The 21,649-nt window shown below is 41.0% G+C and overlaps 1 protein-coding gene across 8 annotated transcripts in view; it reads right to left on the reverse strand.

The window, feature by feature from the left end:
* The window catches only part of MTA3 (metastasis associated 1 family member 3), a 175,679-nt gene extending 154,365 nt beyond the window's left edge, over positions 1-21,314 (reverse strand). For 3 of the 8 annotated variants that reach the window (XM_084512660.1, XM_084512659.1, XM_084512658.1), the window contains exons 1-3: positions 20,512-20,841; positions 18,751-18,818; positions 16,846-16,939 (exon numbers count right to left, since the gene is read on the reverse strand). In XM_084512660.1, coding sequence (XP_084368786.1) covers positions 16,846-16,939; positions 18,751-18,818; positions 20,512-20,539 — 190 coding nt within the window. In that variant the 5' untranslated portion in view covers positions 20,540-20,841. Of the gene's footprint in view, positions 1-16,845; positions 16,940-18,750; positions 18,819-19,940; positions 20,034-20,511; positions 20,846-21,201 lie in introns of those variants that run through there. The other 5 variants (XM_084512654.1, XM_084512655.1, XM_084512657.1 and 2 more) reach the window with 5 other exon arrangements.
* Positions 21,315-21,649: the final 335 nt, after the last annotated feature.

Consider the following 21,649-nt stretch of genomic DNA (forward strand, 5'->3'; position numbering starts at 1 on the left):
TTGTTACAACCATCTGAAGACAGCTGACAAGAAACAGACCATTAGAAAGCAATTTAGGCATCCAAACACAGGTGTCCAGGGCCACATTAGACAGACCTGTAGAAAGCACCTGACTACCACTATGGCAGAAAACACAGAAGAATGTGTACCATTTTGAAGTGGCAGCAGGGAGCCAGGAATTATATTGCAGAGAGTTTAAAATGACTTTAGATGCCTACGTTCAAGTATCATAACAGCTCCCTTAGAGCGAGAAATTAGAAAAAATAATTGTATATTTATTGCACTAATCTTCCATAAGACAAGAAAGTATCGATTCAAGAGCCTGAAGCTGAAATCCTCTCTTACATGCATCACTTCAAAGATAACAAGCCCAAACATGAAAAAAAATATAATTTACTAAATTTTTCAGAAATAAAGCACATGTTTTACTCACAAAGATCTGACAAACCAGAAAGCAGGACTAATCATGGCCAGACACTGCACAGTTCCACTATTGATGCATATAACTTATCACCAGATTAATTTTACAACTCTTCTTCATAATAAAAAATGCAAATAGTAATGAATTTAGCAAAACATGTAATAGATTGTCCCAGCAATAACAAGCTGCATCTAGAAAGTACACACTGGATAAAGTGAGAAAATTAAATACTTAAACTAATTTGCTCGATAGCAATGCAACAAATTCTGCATCTGACCAAACCTTCAGACACCTGCTTTCAAACAAGATTTTTGCATAGATCAGGCCTTAATGCCTATGTGAAGAAAAGGGGTGAAGAACTTTCAGTCCTTCTAGAGCTCTCTTCACCCCTGTGGCTTGTATTTGCAGTGCATATGCAATTTAATTTACCATCCAGGAAGAGGTTATTCCCGTCAAGAAGAGTGAAATGGAAGGTACCTACAGGAAATTATCATAAAGTGGCACCAAGTTGAGCACATTTTCAGTGCTCAGGAAGAGAAGTAAAGCCATGGCTCAAAGTGAACAAATATTTTAATGGAGAAATATGGTAATGACATACACAGCATCATCATTCCCAGAACAAATTGAATTTTGTTTTCTATCTACAGTTGTTCAGCTTAAAAATATCTTGAAAGTCTGAGGTATGACGACAAAGATGAACACAATCAGATTTTCTAAATGACACAATCCCCTCTAGGCCCTGGCCAAAGATGAAGATTATGTTTTGTAGTACTTTTCCTGGTCTACAAGAAATATTTCATTTAAAAGAAAAATCCTGAAGAGCAAAAGCAGGGATCTTTGGTGAGCTTTTAAAGCTTTAGGTCTATCTATTATACATGGGTTTTCTAATCAGCAATTGCAAATATTTGCTTTGATCCTGAGAACCAGAGTGGTCCAGTGATTCTTTCGCTGGCAGTGGTACAGCCTTGGCCTTTCCCTTTTCCCTTGTAACTAAGGCCTAATTGACTCAAATAAGCAATAGATACTAGGAAAAAGCTGTAATCCTCACTCATTTTACATGTGCACTACCATTTAAAAAAAAAAAAAATAAAGAACACTTGTTTTCTATTTAGTCTGTGGGATTCACTGTTTAGAAAAGTGTTCTTACTGAACTTAAGAAGAAGAGAGAGTTGTCCATGCCATAAACTTTGTAGATGTCTTTTTTTTTTTTTTATAGTTAAGTAATGTGGTGACTTAAGCTTGCCACCAGGAAGAAATGCTTATTTTTATATCTAAAATCAAAATAAGCTGAGGACGGACCTCTAGAAATATGACACACCCATTTAATATAAAATGGTTTAAGAAAGTGACTTTAAAAAAAAATCATGAAAGACACCTAAAAAACTTTAAATGTGACTCAAACCACTCCGTGGTTAAACAGCAGCTAGCAAATGTTGCTTTCCTCTAACCTATTACTTTTCCTTATCTAAGTCAAAATAACCCACCATACAATTTCCTTATCTACTGCAACAGAAAGTAAAAGAGACTGGATTAAACACTGAAGGCTGTCGCCAGCGCTGAAGGAGTATATATTGAGTTTTAAAAGGAAGAAGTCCTCCCTCTGTTGCCGCCAACGAATTGCTGACTGTGTTAGTTTCAGCTAGAGGTTGGCTGGATCACAGAACCACAGCTACACAAAATAATTCAGACTGTAAAGGGACACAGGAGGTCTCCAGCGCAAAGTCCTCCTCCAAGCAGGCTCCACTGTGAAGTCAGCCCAGATTACTCTATGTTTTATTCAGCTGGGCCTTGAAAACCTCCAAGGACAGAGACCAAAAAGCCTCTCTGGCAGCCAGCTCATGGCAAAAAAAAGCTGTTCCTTGTACCTAACCTGAATCGCTCCTGTTTGAATTCAGTCACGGCAAAGAGCTCAACTCCATCACCCCTAAAATCTCCCCATAGAGATAAAATCTCCCCAATTAGCAGTCTAATTCTCCAGGCAGAAGCAGCTTGATTCCCTCAGCCTCTCTTCCCCTCATGGAGACCTCTGCTGAAACTCCTCCAGTGCATCCATAACTTCCCTGTATCGGGGGCCTAAAACTGGATGCCATACACATAGCACCAAGTTGCTGGAGGGGACAGCCACCTTCCTCGAACCAACTGGCTAGGCACCTGGTGATACAGCCCTGGGTGCTGCTGTTTTGCCTCCTCTGTCACCAGGGCCCTGCCCTCTGCCAGCGCCCCAGGGCCTTTCCCACAGAGCTGCTTCCCCCCAGCCTGCATCCCTGCCAGGGGCTCTTCCTTCCCTCAAACAGGACATGGCATTTTGTTCCTGCTGAGCTGTCTCCAGGTTCCCCGTGTCCTGTTCCTCCTGCTTACTAGGTCTGTGTCAGCCCTCCCCTCCAGGGCAGCACCTGGCTTCCCCCAGGCAGTGTCAGCCTGGGCCCCAGGTCACTGATAAGGGCAGGTCCCAGTATACGAACCCTAAACTGCTACCCTCTGGCTCAGACCATGCAGTTAGCTTTTTGTTCACCTCACTGCACTCCAATCCAGATTAATTCCAAGCTTGTGACCTAGCGTGCCCATTCAAAATGCTGCTGCTGGCATAAAAGGAAAAAGCAGGAATAAGGGCTGCAACTAGGAAGATGTTTTCATTTTTTCCCCCCTTACAAGACCACTTGTTTCAACAGCAGCACAGGCTGATGCTGCATTAAACCAGCAGTGTAACCACAATGCATTAACTTCCTACCTCTAAACTTAATTGCTTCCAGTTGTGAAACCGTATCTCAGCTTAGCTATACCCAGTTCATGCAAGATTTGAGAAATTTAACAAACTTACCAAACCTGCTTTAACTCCACAAATTGTGATAGTGGTTTTTAAAATACCTTTAAAATCCTATTTGATCAGCATAAATTTCAGTTCAAAGAACACCACTAAGCCCAACTTTAAGAACAACCTCTAAACTTTTTTCCTTTCCTGTACACCTTTGAGTACAGACTCAGCCCCAAAACTATATAAACGATGGGTATCTCCAACGTATTTCAAAACCTACAGATAAAAGGCCGCGAATGCTGAACAGCAGCCAGTTTACCACGCACATCAGAGGAAAGACGGCGGTGTGTAAATCTTGTAAGCTTAGCTGGCTGCAGCAAACACATCAAGCGCACATTTGGCAGTTAGACACTACAGCAGAAAGAATTACAAATATAGATTTTTGGGGGGATAGGGAGCAAATCTATTTGCTGCCAAAATGAGTACAAAAGATAAACATTAAGTCTGACTATACGAACAACTCTATTCAGACTGTGAACGAAGAACTCTCTTAACCGAGCAGTTGGCCAATTTGTTCAGTCTGCATGAAGTTTCTTGCCACATGTGGTGTTGTACCAACTTCACTGTGATATTTAACCCCCCAGTGCTACAGTAAAGCAGTTTAATCAACTTTGTGAGCTAGACTACACATAGTTATACTGTCAGTTTGACTGAGAAAGTGTTTACTAAAGCTGAATTAATTAGCTCTACTTACACCGTGTCTGTTAGTAGAATATCAGATGGCTGGCAGAATACGTGACATCCGCCTGATATCTGCTGTTACTGTCAGGTAGGATCAGAAACCTGAAGTATGGGTTTGTATGGATTCTGAGTCATTTAGCTACCTACTATGTGAACCTGAACAATTTAGCAGGTAGAAAAAAGATTGGTTGGTTATGCTTACAGGGAACAGGTGTGCTTTTAATTCCTCCTGGTTAGCACAGATACACCTATTTCCTCTAAGGGGTTTTCCATTTTCTTGCACAATTATCCAAGCAATCCTTTCACACTACATCACCATAATTTTTCTAAAGGAGGTCACAAAACAAAGAAATAATTCTTAATGGTTGTGGAGTGTAATTAAGATGCCACACCTACTCTCCATCAATAAAAAATATTTCTAACATTACATAGGTTTTTTTTGAGTACTTCTAAGGGCCATGTTATAGCATAGTAATTCACGGAATGACAGCCATATATAACTTAGTAACTATTTCGTGTTTGACACAGGCTTGTAGCAAAAATATTTATTGAAAGCTATCACATCAGAAAATGCCCCATTCCAACACCTGATGGACAGATTTTTTGGATAACTGGTTTTAAAGATTTTTGAGAACAAGGAGCTTGTGGGTAAGAGGCAAGGAAGGACTACCTTCATAAGCAGTACAAATCGTAGTGTGCTACATTAACAAATATATCATAGTAAATTAAATGCTACACAACTAAATGCAGATGTAAGCACATTATAGTTTCACAGTATTATCCACTGCTGCAAACTAGCTTATGACAACACTGCAAAACAGAAGGGTCTCATAGAAGTGTGAAAACAGTGACGTGCAAGCAATGATGAAACAGCTGGCAATCTCATATCATAAACCTAGAAGCAGATTTTTCAGTTTCCCTTCTCTCTCCTCCCTCCCTTAACCCGGTTTCCGTCTCACCTATTCAAATGGAAACTCCTTCAAAAGGGAAAATATCGTGTTACAGGTTATTTTGCATTTCATCATGTGAACCTGTTGCATTTCATCATGTGAACATCTTTATAAACTGAAGCAACCTGTTGCGGCATGTGCAGAGCAACAGTCCTCTGCAGTGCTCTTTTACACAGTTCCTTGGTACAGGCAGCAAACAGCATACTCAAAATTGTGCCATGGACAAAGCTATTTGCATCATGATTATCATTTTCAATGTACAATTACTGGATCATGCTCATCAATTGAACAAGAGGCCAACTAGTTATTTTTCCAAAGTACAAACATATTTAGGGCTGCAACAGGAAGGCATGTTAAAAGTTTTAGTTCTACCTTCAAATCCAGGCTGGCAAACCACACAAGAGAGCAAGAGTGAACACAAGCAACCTGATACTGCCCAAGAAAAAAAAAAAAATAGCATCTGGCTCGAAAAATATGAAGGCCATCTACAACAATACCACATAGGTAAGAGAGTACGCTCTTCTCAACATAATCATTCTTTCAGAGCAGCACAAACATGAGGATCACTTGGTACCAAGGTATCAGACAGAATCACACAATAACAAAGGTCAGAAGGGACATTAAAGATGACCTAGTTCCAAGTCCCCTGCCACAGGCAAGGACACCACCCACTAAATCAGGTTGCCCAAAGCCCATTCCAACCTGGCCTTGAACACCTCCAGGGATAAGGCATCCACAGCTTCTCTGGGAAGCCTATGCCAGTGCCTCATCACCCTCTAAGTGAAGAATTTCCTCCTAAAGTTTAATCTAAGCCTCCCCTGTTAGAAGCCATTCCCCTTTGTCCTATCACTACCTGTCTGAGTAAAAAGTTACTCTCCATCTATTTTATAAGCCCCTTTAAGTACTGAAAGGCCCCAATGAGGTCTCCCTGGAGCCTTCTCTTCTCCAGGCTGAATATCCCCAGCTCTCTCAGCCGGTCTTCATAGGAGAGGTGCTCCATACCTCTGATCATCTTTGTGGCCTCCTCTGGACATGATCAAACAGCCCCACATCCCTCTCACACTAGGGACCTCAGGGCTGGACACAGCACTCCAGATGGGGCCTCACAAGGGCAGAGCAGAGGGGGACAATCACCTTCCTCGCCCTGCTGGCCACCCCTCTGTTGATGCAGCCCAGGACACAGTTGGACTTCTGGGCTGCGAGCTTGCACTGCTGGCTTGTGTCAAGCTTTTCCTTTACCAGAACCCCCAAGTCCTTCTCTGGTCTCAATGACTTCTCCCAGACTGTGCTCATGTCTGGGGTTGTCCCAACCCAGGTGCAGCACCATGAACCTGGCTTTGTTGAAGATCAGTTTTCACATGGGCCCAATTCTCAAGCCTGCACAGATCCCTTTGGATGCCATCCCTTTCTTCTGTTTTATCAACTGCACCACTCAGCTTGGTTTCATTTGCAAACTTGCTAAGGGTGCACTCAATCCAATCGTCCATGTCACTGATCAAGACATTAAACAGCACCAGACCCAAGACAGAGGGACACCTCAGATGTCCCTGAGGCATGCCACTTATAACTGACCTCCACCTGGACACAGAGCCACTGACCACCGCTCTCTGGCCGTGACCTTCAAGCCAATTCCTTATCCACTGAATGGTCTACCCTCCAAATCCATCTCTCTTATCTGGAGATCAGGATGTCAAGTGGGACCATGTCAAAAGCCTCGCAGAAGTCCTGGTAGATGACATCGGTTGGTCTTTCCTTGTCAACTGATGCAGTCACTCCATCACAAAAGGCCACCAGATTGGTCAGGCAGGATTTGCTCTTGATGAAGCCATGCTGGCTATTTCAGATCACTTCCTGGTCTTGCATGTGCCTTAACATTGCTACCAGGAGGATCTGTCCCATGATCTTGCCAGGCACAGAGGGGAGACTCACCAGCCTAGCTCCCTTCCTTTCTACCCTTTTTAAAAATGAAAATGATCCCAACTCTTCACCCTCGTGATTAATTATTGGACCTGATTTTGAGCAATGAGAGATGCTTATCTTCCATTTACATAAGACTGATCCTATTAGCAACTTTTCCCGTCACTTGGATTTCAACTTTTCTGTACAAACCACCTGCTCATAAGATCTGTTTTAAATGGTCTTTCCTTTAAAATAGAAAAGGTATGCCTGAATTAGTTAACAAATGGTAAAATTGCCTCTCCTTAGTAAAATGCAGTGAAAATATTTTAAAAAAACATGCATCACAGAGAACTAAGAACACCAAAATTCTTTTAAGCTTTCTGTAGGAGTCCGCATTTAAGAACTATACTATTGTTTTATTTTACAGTAATACAACAATAATCACAGTTTCAGAGCTCTAAACTGTTTTTTCTAACAAGCAATTCATATCCGCAGTAGCAGGTATAAACAGCTTTTCAAAATGTGTTGGCAAAGAAAAGGCACAGATTGTAGAAGCACTTTCCTACCCCTACTCCGAATGGCATATGATTCTGCTTATAAAACACAGACGATTTATCTTCTACAGTATCTCCTTCCAGAAGGGATGAATTTTGTTTGATTTTTACAGGGAGGAAAGAAGGAAAGCAAAAATGCAAAGAAAACAATTTGTGTATCCTGTTCCTGAGTAAAGTTAACTGAGACACATTGAAGTTCTATGTCCAGGATTTTAAAATGAGAAGAATATTATCCAACATAACGTCTACTCAATGCCAGCATGGTAAGATTTTTCCTGTTTACAGACCTAATGAGATGAGCAGGAAGAAAAGTTCATTCACTCTGACAGTCTAAGACTTGAAAGTTATGTTTTTTTCCATCTTTAACTGTATTAATGATAAATCTTCAAGATTGTACATGCATCGAGGAAAGAATTTAGAGTTAAGATTCTAATGAAAGGGAACTATATATTTATGAACTGGGAAAGGTATAAAGAAATCTACATAGATACGTCACTTTAAATCTTTAAACCGTTTAATTATGATGCCAGTTGAGTAGGGAAATCAGTGTAGGAATAAACATCACATTGTGGTAACTAATGAGGTCTTCAATATATGTGCCATTTTTTCTTGTTTAAATAAACTAAAATAAAACTTCAAGGAAACCAATGAAGTTGTCAAATACCACATTTGATACAGTACCAAGTAAAAATATCCAAAAAAATCATCATTTATTCATTTCATACATGTTGAATATGCAGCATTTTGATCCCAGGCTTTTTCCCCCCATTAAAAACAGAAGAGAAGAGCATTTCAGAAGTTTATGAAGGTAGTCACCCTCTGAAGGCAAAAATAAAGCTGTCCATAGATCATAGTGTTTTTTCTTGTGTGATATTTGGCAGCCTAGTTCTTGGTCCCTTGAGGCCCTACTGAGAAAAACAACATCAGGATTTCATTCACAACGGCAGCATCAGTCACAGGACCTGACCCAATGAACTGTCACACAGCAAAGGGCCCCACATCACCCTGCAAGACCAGGTTACAGGCCACTGACCCTGCCAACATTAAGTTTCAGTGCTAGTTTAAGCCAAAACAAGGGTGTACTTTTCATGCAGGAAGCTGCAACAAACCACTGTCTTCAGTGCTGTATATCACTCCCAATCCCTCATGTAAACAAGTGAAAATGTAAGTCCATCACTTGCCATAGCAAAATGGGAAGATTAGAAAACTGATTTTTTGTTAGATGCTTAACCTGTTGCACAAGTAGAAAAAGCACACGTTTACGTAACCTCTGATGTATGCACAGCCCATCAACTATGCAATCTGGACAGAGAAGACATCTTACTGCAATAAACCTGGAAACAAGTTCTGGATTCAGACAGTTGATGACAGTCAAAATGAACTGCTTAGCTCTCCAGTCTTTTAGGAATTTCATAATGTAGAACAGGCTTTTACTGGCAAAATTGCACTTTTTAACCAGTCAAACTTGTTTTGCTCATGGGTGTAATGTATTCCATATTAGAATAAAACATTTCTTTGCCAGGATCCTTGCAGAAGAACTTGTATAGTACACAAACAGGTTCACACTAAAAAGCTTTCCCTGCACTGATACAAGCTTTCCCTGCTTTACAAACAGTAGATGAAAGGAAAAACAAGGTATTGATCCAAAAGGCAAATCACATCTTTAAATTGCCATTCCAAACACCCACTCTGCTACTCCATGTGGCCTACGGCACATGTATGGTAACCTTTAGTCCATACTCTGACATTTGTGCAGCCTACATTTAACAAAAATACAAGTTTACAGACAAACCACAGAAGTAGTTTCTATATGAATCTTATTTGCTACTTCTACCTTTTCTGTAATACCTCGCACCACACGTACTCAATAGTGCATGAGTCAGCTTGGGTAGGAAGCACTACGTCCATTCTCACACAGTGCCTTGCCCAAGCTAATAAGCTCTGTCTCCATCATCCTGTGTGAATTTTCAAGCGTGCACAAGTATTATCAAGGACAACCTTCACAGACTTCATTTCACTGCACAATACAGGCATATGCAAGAATTACTGTTGGTAAGCCTTTAAACCATCAGATCTCATCCATGATTCATACACTAACTGCCACTGTAAGGTGGGAAAAAAGGCGTTCTGTATTACTAGTGAGTTTGCATCACTCACATTTGTAAGCAACAAACTACTGATTCAAGCAAACTATCAGAGAAGTCTTTGAAGCCATAAAATGCATCTCTAATTGGAGCTTTAAAGATACAAATAACCTAGCAGTTTTTTTATTACTAAAATTTATGCCTTGGGAATATTCACTTAAAATTATGAGCCAAGAGAGGAAAAAACACCACGATGTAGAAACACAAGATCACGGAAACCTAGGAGTTGCAAAACATCCTATTTTATCTTTGTGAGACAAACAATTATGATCAATATCAGTATTTTGTAGGTCTCGAGAAAAAACTGTAGGATCACACATTGGTCAGCACAATTAACAGACGCTAAGGGGGCAGGAAAAAGTATGTGAGAAATGACAATTACATGTTTTCCACAAATCAAAGCAAACACAAAACGGTAAGCACGGCAATAACGATGAACATATTTAAGCCTGACCAAATGGGAACAGATCCTTAAGAGCACTGGGAAACAGAGAATGCACAATGCCTAGACAGTTTCCTATGAATGCTGTCTCCTTCCCAGAACTCAAATGCAAAGAATTTATTTTGTGGGTAGAGCTCAAAGAAGTGACGCCTTCTTTTGTATTCCAGTGAGTCACTCCCTCCTGAGAAAACGCATAGAATAAATGATTTCAATTAATAAGGAATAAAAACAGAAGTTGGATTTCACAGATTCATTAAACTTTTGAAATTAAACAGCTTTCAGCATAAATGTAAATTGGTAATTTGCAGCTTTCCACTCTCCACAGCAAACTCGTTAAATGAATCCAGACTTTCTTTTCAGTTTGTTTTTACATTCTGAGAGATTGGTAGCAATGTGTTCAAGCCTTTTAAATTGTGTTTAGAAAATCAGATTTGGAACTATAAAAAAAAAATCTAGGTACGGCTGCCCAAAACTATAAATCTATTCTTAAGAGATTAACAGATGAGGCTGGCAGCTTCTAGCTGGTTTGCTAGTAGATGCAAAAAACAAGACGCAGTTACACAAACTGCATACAGTGGACAAGCAACAATACGTGCAAAGCCCTACATACCCAAATGCAGATCCTATATACTCAGGTGAATAAAATGTACGTATGCAAGTCTGCCATCAGAGCTACCATCTCCTGCAACTATGAACTTTGCTGGAAACCCATTCACTCCATTAAGGGAAGATCATTAACATTCACAATCTAGTAAGACATTCTGCACCAAAGAAACTGACTACAGAAGCTAGTAATTCCACAAGATACTTAGAGCTGACAGTAAACTGGTTAATGAGACAATATACACTACGGTTAACTACTAATTGTAAAATGTCATTCACAAAAGGAAGACTGATTGTCAGAAGCAAAAAGCTCCTCATTACTGCTTCCTTATTGTTTTCAACATTGGGGGGGGGGGAAAAAATCACAAGTATGCAGTTCCTGTACAAAATGCAGTGAACAAAACACATAATTTATGAGACTACCCAAAGCACCCTTGAAAAGGATAATTGGGAGCCTTGGGACACGTTTCTCCTTGGCGACAAGGATGTGAATTTGGACAAGGCTTGCTCTATTTCAGCAAGGTCTGATTTCCCCTCCACCCCCAATCCGCCAAATAAATTACAACTGAAGTAATTCTCTTGGGTAAATAAAGGAAAAAGTCAGGTTCCCTTGTTTCTGGAGATGAAAAACATCATGTCTTCCCTACAAAAAAAAGAAATCCCCAAGCTCATTTTCAGTGAAAGTGATAGTTACACTAATACAAAAATCCCTTAGCATAAAAGCTACTCTGCCACTGGTTGAAGAACTCGTTGTCGTTATCATTCTTAAATGGCCCTCCTAAGGTGTGTCTTACCACAACACAGAACTGAGGATACCCAGGAGCAACGTAACGCACCTGAATTTGCTAGTGCTTATTTATAGTCAACTAACAGAGACATGTAAACTAAATATAATATGTAAAATTCCAGTCTCAAGCAAGAGACCCACCTGAGCTCGTTCTCCTAAGCTTTCCTAGCTTACCATATTTGTTTTGCCTCCGTTCTCCACCCCACCTACAAAGCAAACACAAGTCTTCCGATGGCTTGCTCACAAACAGACAACAAGTCTTTCTAAAGAAAGAAAAGGGGGCAGAAATTCCAGGTCAAAAATCATTTTCTCTTAATTTTTTGCTACTTAAGGGGGAGGGGAGGGAATAAACAACTAACCTGCAAACAAGCACTTGTTTATATTTACAGAAGCCTTGAAATTAGGCAGGCAGTGTCTCACTGAACCAGTTACACAAGTCTGTACACCCACTCCTCAGGCATATCTAACAGCCAAGCCTCCTCCTTTATACATGCTCCAAGAATCTCCTATCCCTCATCCCCAGCTTTGCCATCCCAATCCTTAGCTCCTTTCCCTCCTATCTAACTCTCAGGAAAATGGTATGTTTCATCACCAGGACTTGTGTTCCTACCAGCAAGCAAGAGTGAGGCTCCCCCCTTACACTAATTAAAACACAAACTGCAACCCTACCACAAATCCAACTGAATACGAAACTCCAAAGAACCAGTTACACATTTCTGTAAAAACAACCACCCAACTGAACTCCTGAGCTCTATGGATTTATTTTTGCACCCATGTGACAGTAAGACAGAAATGGATTTGTTTGTTTTATTCGTATCAAGACCAATGCAACACCGTCATCTTCTTTCCCTTCAAGCTAAACTGGCAGCTCTTCCAGACTTAATTCCCTTGTAAGAGTAAGCAGCTAAGCACACTCTATCCCTACACACATCCTGCCCTACAGAATGGGTGTCATCCTCCCCTAACATTATCAGTAAAGCAAATAAACTGTTTTAAATTATTCCCTGGAAGTTGTACAGAGGATACAATAACAAGTATTAAAAAGAAAGTATTAATTACTTCAACATTTAAGATAAAGGTGGATAACACGGATCATTTGCAATGCAATATTTAACATTCATCTCCGGCATTCGTTTGCCAAAATATGCCTCTGACTAAACAGACTGTGGATAAAATAGGTGTTCAAGGGAGCCAACAGGACCAGAAATAGCAAATTTTAAGGTTTCATATAAAACCTCCAGTAAAAAGATGCTTTATATTCTAAGACATTATACAACTTGAATTAAGAGAACAAGAGAAGACTCTCATCATAAAGTGATTTTTCAGAAAAGGGACTTTGAGTAAGTAAATGTTGTATCCTGAATAACAGCTTTTTAGTTTGATGTACAAAAAATACCATATTGAAAAAGGATTAGGATAACAACAGAAAACACCACTCAACTTTTTGGCTGATACCACCTGACTGGACAAAAATAATCCGGTAATACTGTATTTTTAGTGTTTTAAATTACAGTCAAATACATGACTTAGAAAAGAGAACAACACTGAAGAGAACAAAGCACCTTATGCATTTTACTTAGAAGTCCTTTACAGACCCTCCAGGGTGCTCAGACATACTTTTTCACATGTAGACTAAGTATATAGATTGCCTTATTCCTGTTTCAGTTTTATTTACTCTTGAGAAACATACTGGAAGATGAATCTAAGCTAAATTTCTTGAATTGTTGAAGAGGACTGAAAAACTCTAATAGGTTTTACCTGGTACTGAATACTATGACCACTACTATGCCACAGCAATTATATATTCAGAAACCCAATGACAAGTGTTTTATAAAAACATGAAAATGTAGCTATAATTAATACTTTTTTACCAGCTTAGACCAAATAAGAACTTTTATATTGAGCGTGTCATTTTACAGATAAAAAAAAAAAAAATGAAGTGCAGAGAGGATTCTTGATTTGTTTATGATCACGATACATCAGTGTCAGACCAAGGTCAGAACCAAGTACTCCAAATGTTCCTTGGGAATCACTAGATCACTCACAGGACTTCCTTTGTTCCCAGAAACCTTTCCTCTATGGCATACAGAAATCCTGTAGTAGAAACACCATGTTGTATAGCAATGAGACATGAAACATGGTTGTCTAAGCTGATTGCTAGAAGTCCTACAATAAAGTGCAACTTTGATGAGTAAAAACAGCAAGCAATCTCAACAAAGAGCACATGATGCCATAAAATGGGAAAAAAAGGAGATTTGGACTATTTAGCAACCCAACACTAGTGCTAGTATGCAGCTAGCACAGTTCACTCTACAGCTATTAAAACCTTGCTCTAAAATGTTTGTAACAACACTACTTTACTTGAAGAATCAACTAAATCTTACAGATCAGACTACATTTGGAAATTTGAAACAAATTGCCACTCTTTCCTAAGAGAACATCTCTATGCCACCCATTTACGTTTGCTTCTCCCGTTTTAATGAGCTGTTATGTTTTTGTTCCATCTCTCAAAGTTCATTTGCTTACGTACTTTGGTCATCTGTTGCAATAGCACTTGCGTGCTCTCTTCTATTCATCTCTTCTCCCCATAAAGCAAGCCTTACTCTGCTGCACAAAGACAGGAACAACCCCCTGACAGTGACCCGATGGCAGCAGTTATGACCACAAAGCTGCTGGGCGTTACGCTTCAAGAGAGCTCAGCTACTCTGCCTAGGAGGATCAAGCTCACCTTGGACAGTATTCTGCCTATGCATTCAAGTTGGCCCTACCATACGCCATTTTATAGTAACAGAAATCAAAGGTGGAAAATGTAATGTCTTCAAGGGCTCATAAAACATTCAACTCCCCTCTGGATTTCAGTGATTACAGTTGGCTAATAAAACTCTTCACAGATCTAGACTGACATCATGCACGATGCTGGCAGACAAAAAAAAATGCTACCTTAATTAAGTTCCACCAGAAACACCAGGTTAAAAAAAATAAAAGAAACAATTTCCTCATATATTAGTGTCAGATGATTTGGAATTCCTCTGAACCCAAGTGTCAGGTAAACTTGATTTTTCCCCATTTTTCCTTGTAAATGTATATATACACATCCTGAACTTTTTTCAAAGGTGTCTGAAAAAAAAAAAGTACATCAACTCCTGTGATAGAATCGTAGACCTTTTTCACTCCAGTTCTCCCAAACATTCTTTAAAATCATTTTGAAACTCGAGTTACTGAAAAAATCTGAAGTTCCTAAGTATTTTCTTATGCAGCTATTTTTTTTCCTCATTAAATGCAACCCATATCTGCATCAACAACAAAACCTTCACAAGCTGTGGAATCATCCATAACAGCCAATCCCCACCTGCCAAAAATCTTGGAAAGTGCATTAGTCAGGATTATTTCCTTACTCAGAAAGAAGTAATAATCTCTAGTAATAGGAAGTGTCATTAGAAAAGTTCAAGCAGTCATTATCCTTCAGACTCCATGCACGCTGCAGTAACCAGTGACTGAACAGAGCCTCAATTCCATATGAAATCCCCATCTTTCAGTCTTTATACAAAGGCTGAAACAACAAACCAGGTAGAAAAGTACCAACATGTTCAGTTATACAAACATTCAAATCATAAATATCCAAATATTTTGTTTAAGTACATTATATTTTTAAACAGAACACAGTGGTATTCCAGAACCAACACATTTGAACTGATGTGACATTTAGCTACATCTGCTCTATGAGCTGTACAAAGACCCAGTACAGCAATCTTACCCTACATGCTATCCCTTGTAACTTGAATACACAATCGCTGAGACAACTTAGCTGTGCAGATTCCAGATTGGTCAGAAAGAAAAACATTATATACTGAGAAAATTAATTGAAAAGAACAATGGTTAGAAGAATTATGATGTGCAAAACATGGAGTCATTCTCAACAGGCTTGTTGAACCAGTTAGAAATCACATCTTTATTTTCTCACAAGAAAACAGCAAGAGAATCTCAACTCAGAAAACACAGAGGACTCCATGGTGTTTCTACTGACACTGAAGTGCTAGAATACTGCAATGAAAGTGCAACAGACCATCAACAAGTCCTTTCTACTGAAGCGCTGACTAAACACCAATCTAAAGCTCACAGGAGAATTAGAAAGATCTTTTTCACTTTTTCAGATTGAATGATACCCACAGAAATGACACTCCTTTTTTAAAGACAGAAGACAACAACAACAAAAATTAAAGGTGTTTGAGAAGAACTCAAAAGACCATGATGAATCTGGGGGCACAATACCATAAACAGGTCATCAAAAATGCAAAAGTATATGCAACTAGATGAAAAAAAAAAAAAAAAAAAAAAACATCTCCTTAGAACATAAACAAGATATATCTTCTACTGCGCTATGTTTAGACAATGGCATTCTAAAATAAATTATCACATTCTGTACATGTTATTTCTCCTTGCTTTAAAAACCAAGCATGTACTTCTTCATGCCACATACTCAAATCACCCCCAATTCTTTAAGACCAACAAAAGAATAGATTAAAAGGTAAAAACTGGCTGTTTCTCTTCACCACGGATACTCACATTAGTAACATTATCAGAATTTGACCTTAAAGATGTTGTAAGGTATTTTCTTAAGAGTCCTATTATACCATAATTTATCTGTACACAAAACATGATGCTAGATAATGATTTTAAAGAGACACATCCTGGTAAATTGCAAACCACAGAGACTTATAAACCCCATAATACTTATTTAAAGTATTTTATAAACAAACTGTTATTTACAATATGCATGGTAAATTTAGTGGATGTTAACATTTTAACACTTCGGTTATTTACAAAGTTTGCAGTTACTTACAAACAAGGTTTCAACATTTTGTAAATATTTATTTTCTCACTGATTCTGTTTTTGCCTTCAGAGTTTTTGGTTCTATTATTACAGAAAAGCACAGCATTTCAATTGTTGACCAAACAGTAGCTACCAAAGGCAGTTAAGTACATAACAAAAATGGGACTTTTTCCCTGTTACCACCCCTTCGTTGCTTTTCTGAAAAAACACGATGATATTTTACTGAATAATATTTAGTTACTTTAAATACTAACGGCTATTTTACGATGTGCACTGACTTTCAGTCTCTTGGGATACACTTTAGTCTTTACAAAATGTCTTTTATACAATTGTTTATTACTATCCTGAGTCAAATCAAGCTCTTATGAACGCTCTGAAGCTTAAATTGACTTACAGCCAAGACTTACTTCTGATATTAACTGAGAGTATATGGCTATATTTCTTAAAAAATAAATTAAATGAAATTAAAAAAAAAAAAAAGGAAAGAAAGAAGTGTTCAAATGCAGATTTTCAATCATTTTAACACAGTTTAGAAGTCCCAGAAGCATCTGTTAGGAGCAGGGCCAGTATCAGATAATCCTCAGCATCTAACTGGTTATTAATTAATGCCTAATATATATAAATAAATATTCCTCTTGCCAAAGAAATGTAATTTGAAGTAATTGAGAAAAACTGAACAGGCTGTGATAGAAAGAAAAGATGCCCCATACAGTCTACTTACTAGCATGTTTATCTGCAAGCATTATGAGGCTGTTGGAAATATCTCTTCTCCTGTAAAAACACACCACTTTTGCTTCCACGTTTCCATTAGCAGTCTACAATAAAAAGATAAATTGAGTAAGAACGCATCCCTGCCCAGCTGAGTAATATAAATTACACATCCTCTACTTGTAATTTTTCCTCTTATTAGTAGTTCCTACATGAACAGCTAGACTGAAATCAAAATTACTCAAGTAAGTATGAGCATCCTGACACGGGCTAATCAATTTCACATCAAATTACAGCAATGATTATAGTTATTTACTCGTAAGATTTTATATATTGATCAGTTACTGGGAGATGTAATGCCACTATCCTGTTAACATAAGAATCCTCAAGAAATACCAGAGCCTTGTAAAGACTTTTTTACAACTCAATTTTAGACTGACACAGATTTCAAAGCACTCTAACATTTCTTTCCAGAACCACGTTTAATAGAACATGGTTTATTTGAAAATTCACCAACTTACAAAGTAAAATAGCAATTTAGTTTGCAGTTGTTTTCATGACTCATAGCAGTGATCACATTCTACCATGATATTGTAGAGAGTCTACTAATATTTAAAGAATTGCACTACCTTTCTTGTTATAAATCATAAAAAGTTAATTACCTCAAGTTGTTAAACTCAAGATGTGGCACCAAGAAGTGTCATGTTTTAATTTTCTTATCAAAAAAGAAAGCATCTTATCTCCAATATAGTGACAACCAAATCATTTCATTGTATATTTGCTCAATACCTTTAACACAGGAATGGCACTCAATTCACAAGTAAGATAACTGGATTGTATCTTAGAAACCTCTCCCCCCAAGAAGTCAATATATGACTCTGCTCTACCACCCACAAGCAAGATTAAGTTATAACAATGCAGATTAAAGACAATAAATGTTACATTCAGAACATAATTGGAATCACTTCCATTACTGTATATAAAAAAATATTGTTTCTACTAAATCCAAAGTGATTTGCCATGTACAGAGTTGATGTAGTGTTGGACAGCACTAGCAAGCAATGTGGTTCGTGTCTGGCATGACACAGTGTTGTGTCCCATTAATAAGATGAATTTTTACAGTTCAGCTATTTATAACTTATTTTCTAACCACACACACACACAAAAATATCATTTATGACATCATGATAAACATTTCTGTCATTAACTTTTGACACAATTTACCAGTAAGATAAAATACTGCTCAACTGAACAGTCAAATAAAGAAAAGCACTTTTTTTTTTTTAAACGTCTTGGTAGTAAGAAAACTGAGAAATATTTGTGTTTTCCCCAAAATGGTACACTGAGAAGGCTCCACACATGCTATATTACAATGCACTTAGGGTAAAGATAGAATACAGTCTCAATTTCTATTCAGAAAGCTGTCCTTCATTCAAAACTACCAATAAGCAATGCAATAAACATCCACAGAAGCTGTGTATTGTTATCGGATCACTGAAAAGTCTCACGGACACCCACTTGCTCTTTGTGCATATGTCCAGGAGGAGACATGTTACATGATCACTGTCACTCCAGATAGACTCAGTATCATCACCATATAAAAAAATGAATTTTCCAGCTTCCTCAATCATCCACAGGATTGCCTTGGATTATTTTTTTTTTACAGCAAGGTACTCCTGTTCACCAGGAATAATAAACTGGGTGTTTCCTTAGATAACAGGGCAGAATTACAATGTATCACACAGCAGTATTTCAGTAAGCAAAACATAAACAAATACATAAGAAATCTCAAGGAAGTAAAAAAACATTCAGAAAATTCTACCAACAGAGATCTGATGGAAGGCAAATGATCGTCAGTCTTGGAAAAGCGCAACAATTCTGTCAGAGGCTAAGCAGGAACCTTAGGATACTTGCATACCTTGTTAAGCTCTTCAATTCGCCTAATGAGATATGGATTGCTGGAGGAATTTTCAAAATAAACATAATCTGCAATGAAAAAAAATGAAAGATGCTGTATTATTTCAAAAATCATATAACTAAATACATATATGCTTTAGTGCAAAGTTTGTGGGTTTTTTTCCTAAAGTTAGGGTGACCTCCAGATGACCTCCACGGGTCCCTTCCATCCTCAACCATTCTGTAACCACGGGAAATTTAAGAATGGAGCGCTTTGGTGAGTTTCTAGATTATGGAAATAATACTTCCGTGACACACGCTACCACACCTTTATTATTACGTGCTGTGGTAGTACAGATGTCCAAATAAGTAATGTACATTTCGTGATACTTGCTTTGTTGCCATCTCTGCTCAGTAACACGCAAACTATATTAAGCAGTAACAGATCCTCAAGTCATGAGGGTAGTGGGGTTCTTCTGTGCCAAGATCTCTTACAGGATCACTAGAATAGAAATATTTTCATAGACTTTATGGAAATTCGCTCACATCCTGAAAGCTACTGCCATTTAACATACAAACAAAAAATTGACACGCAACACATTTCCTTCAATAGTTTTCCTCAAAACTTGTTTTTGTCAAATGAAAAAGTAACCATTAAATGCCAACCGTACTCCTCTCCGCTCAATACTTGACTTTTGTACCATGCATCTTGCGAATTTTATTTAAAAAAAATGGCAGGGGACCATAAGAAGGTATAAGATGCAATGCTTTGACACTACATTGCAGTGGAACGGAGCCTCAGGTAGCTCAATTAGCACCAAAGGAAGAGTAAGATCTCTGGATATGGTTTGTAACTGCTTATTAAGATTAAATGAAGAAATTGGGACTTGATGACCTAAGAAGCAAACCCTACCAAGATTTCGACAGCACCACTCCGATAAGGATTACTTTGATGAGTAAAGGCTGATGGGATTACAACCTAAGCGCCCTAATGACGGGGTGTGCAGATGGGCGACGCGTGTACCCCCAGCACGCCTGGGAGCAGATGCTGGAAGCGCCTCGGGCTCACAGCCCCCATCCCCTGCCGGGCTGCCTCCTTCCCCCGCCCTGCAGAGCAGCAGCAGCAGCAGGAGCCAACTCGCGCGGTGCACCTGAACCCCAGCACCTGGCGCGGCGCCACGTCCCCTCCACCCGGCGCCTGGGGAAAGTTACCCGGCTCAGTTTCAGCAGGTTGCAGGGCTGGAAACTGACCGCTGCTCTTCCACACCCACACGCGGCTCCCAGCCGTCCCCCAGCGGGCACAGGCCGGCCGAGCTGACAGCCCCCCCACACCCCACCCCCGCGGCCGCCCGGGCGCGGCTTGATTCGGCCCCGAGGAGCTGCGGCGAGGCCCGGCCGGGCTGTGCCCGCAGCAGGCGGCGCCCAGGCGCTCCCCGCGGGGCAGCGCGGCCAGGACGGGCCCGGCCAGGCCGCAGCGGCGGGGCCGGGGGTCCCGACCCCTTCTCCCGGGGCTGCCCCTGGCCGGGCCCGGGGGTGCGGGTGGGGAGCAGGAAGGTGGCGGCGTCCCCGCGGAGGGCGGCGCTGCCCGGCCCCTCACTGCCTCCCTCCCTCCTTCCCTCCCCGCCGGCCCCGGCCGCCTCCCCCTGCCCGGGCCTGGGCGCCCGGCTCGGGGCCGAGGCTTCTGGCTCGGGGGGGGTGTGGGGGACACACGCACAAGATGGTGGCCGCCCCCCGCTCCGAGCCACCTCGGGCGCCGTGCGGGCGCTGCCCGCTCCCCACCTACCTCCCACTCGGTACATGTTGGCCGCCATGTCTGCGCTCTGCGCCCTCCTCCTCCTCCTCCTCCTCCTCCTCCTGCCGCCGCCGCCGGGCCGGGCTGGGCGAGGAGGGAGCGGCTCCCGCGGCCCCCCCGCCCCGCGTCGCCCCCACCCGGCGCCACCCCTTCCCCGCCCGGGCACGGGAGGCAGCGCAGGGCCGGGGCGGCCGCTTCCGGAGCCGCCCGGTGGGGAAGGGGTTAATGAACGCCCCCCTTCCCGGCCCTTGGGGTCCGCTCTCGGGGCCGGCCGCAGGTGGGGCGGCCCCGCTTTGTCCCCGCGGCACGCTTTGTGCCGCCCCCCGGCCGGCTCTTTGTGTCCCCCCCCCGAGCTGGCTGAGGCGCTGCGGGAGAAGTTGTGAGCTCCTCGGCCCCGCACGTGTGAGCGCGCAGCACCTGTTGGCCGCTTTGTTGGGTGCCCCCGCCCCGCAGGCGGCGGGCAGCAGGGAGCATCCCCCGGGAGGCGGCTCGCCACTCGTCCGACGCCTCAAAAAGCAGTGGTGTCGGTGCCAGGCCAAGCCGATTCCTTCTGTTTGTGCGCAGCCTGCGCCATCGAGCGCAATCTGTATCGCTCGCCAACAACTTGGTGCTGCTCCGGCATGCGTCCTTCAAAGGGAAAGGCTTTTTGCCATTTTCCTAAGGATGGTGGCGATTTATTACCTGTTTTGTTCACGTATCTTGAGCCAAGATAACATTTCACTGCACCCGGAGCTACCAGGAAAGGTGTTCACCCAACAGCGAGTGAGCTGCCCCGGCGTTTCAAGTGATCACATCCTCCCCTCCATTTCCCCCTGCAAGTGACTGGCAGAGTAAGGTTTCTTCCACTTGTAGTGCACTTGTAACTTCCTAAGTCAAACTTCGTGTCAAACAGGCAACCCAGTACTGAAATCCCTGAAATGTACTGAACAACACAACCCAGTACCGAAAGCCTGAAAGACAGGGAACTAGCATACTAAACTCACAGCAAGTTCATCTTTTTTAGCAAACAGCAGCACATGCATGCCTTGGAAGGAAAAATCTGAAATCTCCCTTTATTTTGTCTCCTGTGTGAACATCTGTGGGAGCTGAAATTGTCTCCCAACGAGTACTTCTGTGGGAGCTGAAAAAA

This window comes from Aythya ferina (assembly GCF_964211825.1).
Source record: "Aythya ferina genome assembly, chromosome: 3".
Lineage (NCBI taxonomy): Eukaryota > Metazoa > Chordata > Aves > Anseriformes > Anatidae > Aythya > Aythya ferina.